This window comes from Ranitomeya variabilis, chromosome 5, assembly GCF_051348905.1.
Source record: "Ranitomeya variabilis isolate aRanVar5 chromosome 5, aRanVar5.hap1, whole genome shotgun sequence".
Taxonomy (NCBI): domain Eukaryota; kingdom Metazoa; phylum Chordata; class Amphibia; order Anura; family Dendrobatidae; genus Ranitomeya; species Ranitomeya variabilis.
The window spans coordinates 77,114,300-77,125,388 of NC_135236.1; the positions used below are offsets into that span (position 1 = coordinate 77,114,300).

Here is an 11,089-nt window from a genome sequence, read left to right on the forward strand (position 1 = left end):
CGCCATATAGTGCCGTCATTTGCTATCAGCAGGTTCCTCCTGCACGGTGGACCCCGGGCTGCGAACGCACCGATAATAACATCTATATTTACTCGGTGCGTTCCGCTAGCCCTAACCCATAGGGGTGGAGCCGCATATTCATCACTGTAATGAGCGTTACCACGTGTCCGCTCACACAGGACAAGCTGCCGGCACTGAGAGGAGGCATCGCGGGAGCTGGGTGAGTATTTTAATGCAAGCGGGCGGGCGCACAGGGGGTGGGAGGTGACCACGAACTTTATTTTAAACACTAAAAAAATTAAAAAACCTTGATTTTTAATTCCTTCTCTCCAGCGAACGCTGCTGGGGAGAAGGAATGAATGCCGACTTCAGCACCAAAACTAGGGGACAGCGCTTAACTCTAGGAAGTCACGGTCCGTGTGGTCCTCAGTCAGCACAAAGGCAGCACACAGCTGCCGCACATGTGCCACACTGATGTGCCACGTGAGCACACGGACACGGATAACTCCGGTACCGATTTTTCCGGTACCTGAATTATCTGAACGTGTGAGACAGGCCTAAGGGAAAGAATATTCACTGCTCTCCACACCCATGGGCATGGAGAGCAGGGAATATTCTTTACCATTAGCAACATGCCAGTGGCTGAGGTTACTGTGCCAGCTATTAAAGATCAGTGAGTATTCAGTTAGCTGTCCTCTGCTTGTAAGCAGTGCATGATGTCACTGCCATGCTCTGCTTACAAGAATAAATCAGCTACTGACATCAGAACAGGATGCTGCGAGGGGGCGCAGGGGAGGCAAGTGGTTTATGTTTTTTTAATGTTTTTCTGATAAGGGGCCATGCATACCAGGATGGGGATGAGTTTGCCATGCGTACCATGATAGGGATGAGGGTAGGATGGTAAGTAGGATGGTTTATGCTTTAGTGTTTTTCTGATGGGGGGCCATGCATACCAGGATTGGGATGAAGAGGTCATGTATACCAGGATTGGGATCAGGAGACCATGCATACCAGTATAGGGATGAGGGGACAATGCATACCAGGATGGGGATGAGGGTGCCATGCATACCACGATGGAGATGAGAGTGGCATGCATAGCAGGATAGGGATGAAGGGGTCATTCATACCAGGATGGGGATGAGGTGGCAATGCATACCAGTATAAGGATCAGGGGACCATGCATACCAGGATAGGGATGAAGGGGCCATTCATACCAGGATGGGGATGAGGTGGCCATGCATACCAGTATAAGGATCAGGGGACCATGTGCAGCGCCCCAGAGTCCTGGTTGCTGCAGTAATGTTGTTCTCCCACCAGGGGGAGCAATATTACGTCTGGAGGCAATAAAGGAGATCTCCTGTCCAGGTATCACAGACACACCACACACTTCACACTCCAGCCACCAGGGGGAGCAAAAGTTCTATCTATTAGGCCACTCCTCACAGTTAGGTAAAACTGGGAGTTGGAGGGAAAGTTAGTCAGAAGGTTGCTGACTGGAGACTGCGAGAGAAAGGTCTCCAGGCCGAGCTGTCTGGAGTGATCTTCAGCAGATCCAGACTTCGGTCTGAGGAGGACGAGGGTACACGGAGCTGCGCCTGCACCCCATGCGGCAGCATCCAAAGGAAGAGACATTAAAAGGAAGCGTGTTCTAGTGAGTGAGAAACGAAGGCATAGCAACAAGTGGATACCAGAGAGTATAGTAGACGTGAGGAGCTGCATCCTTCTGGTGCGCGATCCGGTAGCCAGAATACCGAGGGAGTAAAGTGCTCTACGCCATTGCTTCAGAGACTGGCAGGACAGTCAATTCCAAGTTGTCTGCCCGACCTAAAATACCTAAGAAGACAGGTGGCAACTTGTGAGGGTCGGGGCGTCTCTAGGGTCCCTATAAACAAGCATCAGGCCATCAGTCATACGAGTTTTGTTCTATCCGACCACGGGGAACAGAGAGAGAAGAGTAATAACAGTGAGGACTTCATTAGAGCTTAATCAAGTGAGGACCTACTGTGTTACTGTGCGCATAGGAAGGCTATTGCATTCCACCTGGATAAGGAGACTCTGGATTTGCCTTCAGACCAGCCGGACTTTGCCTACCCCGTGATCCGGTGCCCAGGACTGTGGACACTGAAGCCTTCAGTAAAAGGTAAAGAGATTGCAACCTCGTGTCCTCGTTATTCACCGCGCCTTACACCATCACCATCTACACTTCTGGGAAGCCCTGGGGATACACTTCACCTGTAGGAAGGTATACCATCCAGCTGCCATAACATCACCCCAGCGGACCCCTAAGCAGCGTCGGTCACCCTGACCGAATACCACAGGTGGCGTCACGAACACCGTACAAACTACACCTTTGGACGCCCCTCAAAGGGCCACGGACCGGGTCTGGCCACCGTGACATCCCCAGAACCGAGAAGGACCCGGTGCCGAGTATCCCATTGCCCTTACGTGGGGGCGCTCCACATGCATAACAGGATAGGGATGATGGGGACATGCATACCAGGATAGGGATGAGGAGGCCAGGCATACCAGTATACGGATGAGGGTGCCATGCAAAATAGGCTTATACATGAGTCAACAAGTGTTCCCAGTTTTTTGTGGTAAAATTAGCTGCCTCGTCTCATACTCGAGTATATACGGTATATATATATTTTATTTTGAATACGGAATAAGAGGATTGATTAGAATTTTTTTTTTTATATATTTTTTACTCTCTTCAGGAGACTTGAACCTGCAATCGTCTGATTGCTTATACTATGTACTGCATTAACTTAGTATTGTAGTATGTAATGAAAAATGAAGGTTCACGTATTAAGATCAGTCTTGTTGAGCTTCACAGGAGGAACAAGATGGCAGTCACAGGGGCATTCAGCTGTGGATATTAAAAAAAAACACACAACTAAAGCAACTATAATCATCTTTTCTTTCTGCCCTGATGATCCAGCTCTAAGCCTCGAAAAACACTTTTTCGTACAAGGTTAGAGGAGGCTTTATTTTTATAAAGCTGAGAAATTTGCATCACCTAGCCTTTAATAAGATGATATTGAACAACCCATAACCCTAACAGGCTAATTAAGGTCAGAAACCTTAGTCAAAGTTATCTGAGCACACAAATCTCCAAGGGTGGCCAAACTTTTGCATTGGCCCATTTTCCTTTCTTTGTCTAAAATACAAAGGAAATGTTTAATCTTTAACAAATTCACCCCAAAAGCTGTTTTCACCTTCCTGACCAGGACATTTTTTTCAATTCTGACCACTGTAACAGTAATAACTCTGGAACACTTCAGTTGATCACACTGATCCTGAGAATGCTTTTTCATGACATATTGGACATCATGATAGTGGTAAAATTTATTTGATATGACAAGTTTATTTGTGAAAAAATTGGAAATTTGGAGAAAAAATTTGCCATTTTCAAACTTTTAATTGTTATGCCCTTAAATCAGAGAGTCATGTCACATAAAATAGTTAATACATAACTATAATTATAATATTAATAAAATTTGCTGGAATAATTGCAGAGCCCCTGATGTGCCTAAACAGTGGAAACCGCCCCACAAGTGACACCATTTTGGAAACTAGACCACTCAGAGAACTTATCTAGATGTGTGGTGAGAACCTTAAACCCCTAGTTGCTTCATAGAAGTTTATAACGTTGAGCTGTGAAAAAAAATTACTTTTCTTCCCCCACAAAAATATGTTTTAGCCTCAAATTTTGCATTTTCCCAAGGGTAACAGAAGAAAATAGACCACAAAATTTGTTGTGCAATTTCTCCTCAGTACACAGATACCCCATATGTGGTTGAAAACTACTTTTGAGGCACAGTGCAAAAGCTCAGAAGGTAAGAAGTATCATATTCGAGTTCACATTTTGCTGGACTGGTTTGACGGTGCCATGTCACATTGGTAGAGCCCCTGAGGTGCCAGACCAGCAGAACCCCCAAAAGTGACCCCATATTAAAAACTACACCGAATTAATCTAGGGCTGCAGTGATCATATGGACACCACAAGTGTGTCCAGATTTTTTTTTAACTATTGGGAAGTGAAGAAAAATAATTACTGTACATTTTTACCACCAAGATTGTGTGTTAGCCCCAGTTTTTACATTTTCATACTGGGAAATGGGTAAAAATGGCTCCAAAATTTGTCCCAAAATTTCAGCTGAATCTAGAAATACCCCATATGTGGCTGTACAGTACTACTTAGCCACTTACTACTTAGCGAAACTCGGGCGTGACGGAGCGTTATTTACCTCTTCGAGCACAGATTTTCCTAGAATAGTTTGCGGACTCCATACACGGAGCCCTTAAGTGCTAGAAAAGCAGAATCCCCTCTCAAGTGACCACATTTTGTAAATTATACCCCCTTTGGGAATTTATCTACAGGTATAGTGACAATTTTGACTTCTTGGGTGTTTTCTAGAAACAAGCAGGAGTGGATGTTGCTGAGTGTAAATTGCTAATCTGCTATTGTAGTGCCCGTATATTGTAGTGCCTAGTACGTTGTAGTGACCAGTACATTATGCCCAGCTCAAGCTCCTGGAGACACGCATCCGTAAATTAGGCGGGTTCTCATCGTTACAGAAATGCCAAACATGTGTGCGATAAATGTGGTTTAGACACATTGGGGCTCAGAATGGAGGGGGGTGTTAGGATTTGGGTGCGCAGAATTCACTGGATTTCTTTTGAGAGGCGAGGAGCCATATCGCTTTCCCAGAGCCTTTGTACTACCAGTAAGGTAAGCCCCCTAAATTTCCATTAACAGATGACGGACCTGAGTAAGGACTTGATTTTTTTGTATATTGAGTTGACGCTTTTTTGGGAACATTTTACATTTAGGAAAACATTTTATTGGGAACATTTAGGGTCACATTTATCTGGCGCTCTACGCTGAGCACTTACTTTGGGGTGCCTTTGCCAGTGTGCTCACCTGAGATGTTTCCTGTATGTTTTGTGTACGGCTGTGCACACACTAATGTCACTCTATGACTTGTTTCTATCTATCTAGGGGAAAAAACCAAAACATAAAATCGGCAACGGCAAATATCAGGGGTGCTAAGCCTCCCAGGCAAAAATCAAATCCTTCAAATATAAATTAACAAAAAGTCTGAATTTTAATAGCCCATTGTGGCGACTTATAGTGTGAACCTTTGTTAAAGGGAACCTGTCCCGTGAAAAAAACTCTATTAACCTGCAGATATGGGGTTAATCTGCAGGTTAATAACATTGTGAACCTGCCCAGCGCCTGCAATTAGACATCTGCTAACCCGAGGAAATAACCTTTATTCCTCCAGGCAGCGTTAAGGTTTCAGTCACGGGGGCAGCGCCGGTTCAGTCACAACTCTGTGTATAGAGGACGGCAGCTGTCATCTATCTCCACATCTATCTATCTATCTATCTGTCTGTCTATCTATCTATCTATCTATCTATCTATCTCATATCTATAATTAATAATAATATGTACTCTGTTTTTCTCACTGTTGGACCAGGCACTGTTCATCCACTTCAGGTCTCTGCTCCTAAAATGGCTGCCACTCCATCCTCTGTCACCATGGTTACACCTGAGAGAGCTGAAGGCCCGAGTGTAGAAGTGGCTATAGACAGTGCGGTGCATTTATTAAATTAAAATTATAGAGCTTAAATTATAGAGTTTAAATAATAGTTGAATTATAATCATGTTATCAATTGTGGATGGTTTTCCTGGATATTCCCTAATCTTTGATAACTGCCCAAAAGAAAAATTAATCTACCTGGGTAAGGTCTACCTACCTTCCTAAAATAAAAAAATATAAATAGACTGTGTGTGCCTATGTATGCTATGCTCTGTATTATATATATATATATATATATATATATATATATATATATATATATATATATATATATATATATATATACACACACACACATACATATATATACAGAGTATATGTAGCGCATACAGCTCAGCACTCAAAAATATGTTGCAAAACATATGTACAGAGTGTATACAGAGTGTATACACACATATATATATATATATATATATATATATATATATATATATATATATAATATGTGTGTGTGTGTTCCTTTAAGGAATAATCCGTTGCCCTTTTCTATGGTCTTTTTAGTCAGTGGATGGTCAGTGGATCTTTTGTAACTGCACTGTTGAAACACAGTTTAAGTGGGGAAAATATGTGCCCTTAAATAAAAGTAACCCATTGGTCCGGAGGGACTATTGAGGGACAGTATTACAACTTTGGTGGATACCTTTAAACATAATATAATGCCCCTACTATTACCTATACATGAAAAAAAATCATGTTATGCTGGTATCATATAGCTGTCATGGCTGCAACTCTTTGGTCCGGAGGGACAACTGAGGGGCAGAATGACTCTATTGACTCACGGGGGCTATATAGGAGATATGGTCATCCGTGGAGTCAAGATACACTAGAGCATTATATATTTACATTAGTGTATCATGCTGGTATCATATAGATGTCATGGCTGCAACGCTTTGGTCCGGAGGGACAACTGAGGGGCAGAATGACTCTATTGGCTTACGGGGGCGGTATAGGAAATATGGCCGTGCTTGTCTGCCCTTAAATAAGATGGACCTGGGTGCTTATAACAGCAGAAATACATGTCTGCGATCGCAATTAAAAGACACAATTGCACATACGCAAGTAGGATCTCTAATAATAAAGATGGCACAAACTTTTGTTTTGCTTTTGATGATATATTTATTTTCTGACATGTGCAGTTGATGTTTTGAGACACCGAGAATGGCACAGATGGGATTGTGGTTTCTTCCTGACATGCGCAATTGATTTCATAGGACGCTGGTAACAGCGTTATTAGAAATGGGGTGAGTCATGTGGCATTATAATCCTTTTCAGCTGTTCAGATTACAATCAATTGACTTGTTTATGAATTTTTATATTATATTGCATTATAGGCACTTTTGTATTTCACTTTATAGTGTTGCAAACAAAATCCTTCTGCACTTTACATATAAATATGGAATAACAGATATGAAATTGTACTGTTTTGACACTAATTGATGCAAGTTGCATTCACCTCATTGCATACTTTAAATAATCTGAATGTGCACTTGTACACTGCTTGAAAAAGGCTCACACACAGAGCCGAAACGTCGCGCTCAAATGGGCTATAAAAATAGTTTTTTTTCCACCAAAATAAACGTGTGCTGCTTCTTTTTTAATACACAATGTGTATATACACACACACATATATATATATATATATATACACTCACTGGCCACTTTATTAGGTACACCTGTCCAACTTCTTGTTAACACTTAATTTCTAATCAGCCAATCACATGGCGGCAACTCAGTGCATTTAGGCATGTAGACATGGTCAAGACAATCTCCTGCAGTTCAAACCGAGCATCAGTATGGGGAAGAAAGGTGATTTGAGTGCCTTTGAACGTGGCATGGTTGTTGGTGCCAGAAGGGCTGGTCTGAGTATTTCAGAAACTGCTGATCTACTGGGATTTTCACGCACAACCATCTCTAGGGTTTACAGAGAATGGTCCGAAAAAGAAAAAAAATCCAGTGAGCGGCAGTTCTGTGGGCGGAAATGCCTTGTTGATGCCAGAGGTCAGAGGAGAATGGGCAAACTGGTTCGAGCTGATAGAAAGGCAACAGTGACTCAAATCGCCACCCGTTACAACCAAGGTAGGCCTAAGAGCATCTCTGAACGCACAGTGCGTCGAACTTTGAGGCAGATGGGCTACAGCAGCAGAAGACCACACCGGGTACCACTCCTTTCAGCTAAGAACAGGAAACTGAGGCTACAATTTGTACAAGCTCATCGAAATTGGACAGTAGAAGATTGGAAAAACGTTGCTTGGTCTGATGAGTCTCGATTTCTGCTGCGACATTCGGATGGTAGGGTCAGAATTTGGCGTAAACAACATGAAAGCATGGATCCATCCTGCCTTGTATGGAGCATCTTTGGGATGTGCAGCCGACAAATCTGCGGCAACTGTGTGATGCCATCATGTCAATATGGACCAAAATCTCTGAGGAATGCTTCCAGCACCTTGTTGAATCTATGCCACGAAGAATTGAGGCAGTTCTGAAGGCAAAAGGGGGTCCAACCCGTTACTAGCATGGTGTACCTAATAAAGTGGCCGGTGAGTGTATATGCAGGGGTTGGACAAAATAATGGAAACACCTGGAAACATCAACAAAAGTTAGTTTAATATGGTGTAGGTCCACCTTTTGCGGCGATTACAGCCTCAATTCTCCAAGGTATGGATTCATACAAGGTGTGAATTGTTTCCAAAGGAATTTTAGCCCATTCTGCAGTTAAAACACCCTCCAGTTCTTTGAGCGACGATGGCGGCGGAAATCGACGTCTAACTTGAATCTCTAAAATCGACCATAAATGCTCAATAATGTTGAGGTCTGGGGATTGTGGGGGCCAGATGAGATGCTCAACTTCATTAGAATGCTCCTCGTGCCATGCTTTAACGATTCTAGCTGTATGAATTGGTGCATTATCATCCTGAAAGATGGCGTTCCCTTCCGGGAACAGTGCCTGAACCATTGGATGCACTTGTTTGCCCAAAGTGCCTAAATAATCTCGGCTGTTAATTCTTCCATGAAGGGATATCATTGGCCCGGCGGATCTCCACGAAATAGCACCGCAGATCATCACAGAACCTCCGCCATGTTTTACGGTTGGGAAAAGGCAGTCTGGATGGAATGCTTCTTTCAGCTGTCTCCAAACGTACACTCAGCCGGAGGTCGGAAATAGGGTAAACGATGATTCGTCTGAGAATATCACATGTTTCCACTGCTCGAGGGACCAATTCTGGAGGTTTCTACACCACTCTAAACGCTTGGAAACATTTGTCATTGAGAGCAGCGGTTTTCTAATTGCAGTTCTTCTGTGGAATCCAGATTTGTGCAGCACCCGACGAACAGTTTTCATGGAAACTGGGTTCCGTAGGTGTTCATTGAGCTCAGCAGTGATTTTCGGAGCCATGGTCTTGCGATCCTCTCTCACAATTTGCTTTAGAGTCCGACGGTCTCTCTGTCAACTTTGACTTTCGGCCGGACCTGTGCTTTGCTGCGGACGATTTTTCATCTCTTTCAAACGCAGTCATTACTTTGGAGACAGTACCTCTTGACACGCCAAGTATTCGGGCACTTTCTGTTACACTAGCGCCTGCCATACGAGCACCAACAATTTGGCCTCTTTGAAAATCCAAGAGGTCTGCCATTGGTATCAGGTTCTCATCAATGTTCTTACAAATATGCAAAACAAACAGTTAATTTACATACATATATCACATAACACAAATAATCAACTACAAAACATTACCATATGTAACGGTTTGCATGTTTATCACATCATCGAAGAACCCCTGTATATATATATATATATATATATATATATATATATATATATATATATATATTTATATATATATATATATTGCTAAAAAAAAATAAAGGGAACACTTAAACAACAAAATATAACTCCAAGTAAATCAAACTTCTGTGAAATCAAACTGTCCACTTAGGAAGCAATACTGTTTGTATTTCACATGCTGTTGTGCAAATGGAATAGACGACAGATGGAAGTTATTGGCAATTATCAAGACACCCTCCATAAAGGAGTGGTTCTGCAGGTGGGGAGCACAGACCACATTTCAGTGCCAATGCTTTCTGGCTGATGTTTTGGTCATATTAGATATTAGGTTGATATTAGAGTAGGACTTGCAAGTTGATGAGGACCCTTGAAGTTGAGTTGCAGGCTTATCCATTTTGGCCAAAATTGTAACTAATACCTCATCTAATGTATTATATACATGATTTAATTTTTCATCTTTTTTGCACTTTTTATCATTTTGCAGGGTGCGGCAGGGCCCCTTTATGCTATTTCTTGTGTGTTGCATGTATATATATATAGTGCTGGACAGCCCACCTGCTAATACTATGGGCGTGATCAATAGGTTGTCCAGACACTGTGCATCACATTTATCTGTGTGAATAGTGTCTTATGCACGCCATACCTGAGTACATTTTTGCTACTAGGCAGCCAACCCCTCTAATGTTTGGGCAAGTGGGTGGTTGCTCTCATCAGTAGCTTGCACCTGTGCTGCTTTAGCATTTATTATCGGGGGCCTGCTGCACCCTGCGAGTGCATTTGTCATCTGACAAGGCTCTGGTGACACGCCCCGGGAAGAAGCCTGCTGCGAAACGCGCGTTGGGTGAGGGGTGAGGTGGGACGCTGGGTTAGCTGCAGGTAGATATTGCACTGTTTTTTAGTTTGATATATACTTGTAATGATTACACTATATGTATGCTTAGGCAGCTGAAGGGGATTAATACTGGATTAATGTGTGATTCTGTATTTACTACTTTGCACTATATGCTTTTCTAATATATAATTGCCTAGAATACTACTTCCTGCAATTTGTGCCAACTTCCGTGGCTTTGTCCGGAGCTAATGTCCGGAGATAAGTGACGTCACCAGTGTCCTACACCCAGGCAGAGCACAGGGGCCCCAGGCAGAGCACAGGGGCCCCAGGCAGCATATGGGGCCCCAGGCAGAGCATAGGGGCCCCAGGCAGCATATGGGGCCCCAGGCAGAGCACAGGGGCCCCAGGCAGAACACAGGGGCCCCAGGCAGAACACAGGGGCCCCAGGCAGCATATGGGGCCCCAGGCAGAGCACAGGGGCCCCAGGCAGCATATTGGGCCCCAGGCACAGCACAGGGGCCCCAGGCAGCATATGGGGCCCCAGGCAGAGCACAGGGGCCCCAGGCAGAGCACAGGGGCCCCAGGCAGCATATTGGGCCCCAGGCAGAGCACAGGGGCCCCAGGCAGCATATGGGGCCCCAGGCAGAGCACAGGGGCCCCAGGCAGAGCACAGGGGCCCCAGGCAGCATATTGGGCCCCAGGCAGAGCACAGGGGCCCCAGGCAGCATATGGGGCCCCAGGCAGAGCACAGTGGCCCCAGGCAGAGCACAGGGGCCCCAGGCAGAACATGGGGCCCCAGGCAGAGCACAGGGGCCCCAGGCAGAGCACAGGGGACCCAGGCAGCATATGGGGCCCCAGGCAGAG

At 44.2% G+C, this 11,089-nt stretch overlaps 1 protein-coding gene across 5 annotated transcripts in view; it reads right to left on the reverse strand.

The window, feature by feature from the left end:
• Positions 1-5,550, reverse strand: part of LOC143774581 (volume-regulated anion channel subunit LRRC8C-like) — a 46,127-nt gene extending 40,577 nt beyond the window's left edge. The window contains exons 1-2 of one of the 5 annotated variants that reach the window (XM_077262326.1): positions 5,462-5,523; positions 4,928-5,001 (exon numbers count right to left, since the gene is read on the reverse strand). Coding sequence is in view for 1 of the 5 variants with exons in the window: in XM_077262328.1 (XP_077118443.1) it covers positions 5,462-5,497 (36 nt within the window). In the remaining 4 variants the exon portion in view is untranslated. Of the gene's footprint in view, positions 1-4,927; positions 5,002-5,461 lie in introns of all 5 variants that reach the window. The other 4 variants (XM_077262325.1, XM_077262324.1, XM_077262328.1 and 1 more) reach the window with 4 other exon arrangements.
• Between the last annotated feature and the right edge of the window lie 5,539 nt (positions 5,551-11,089).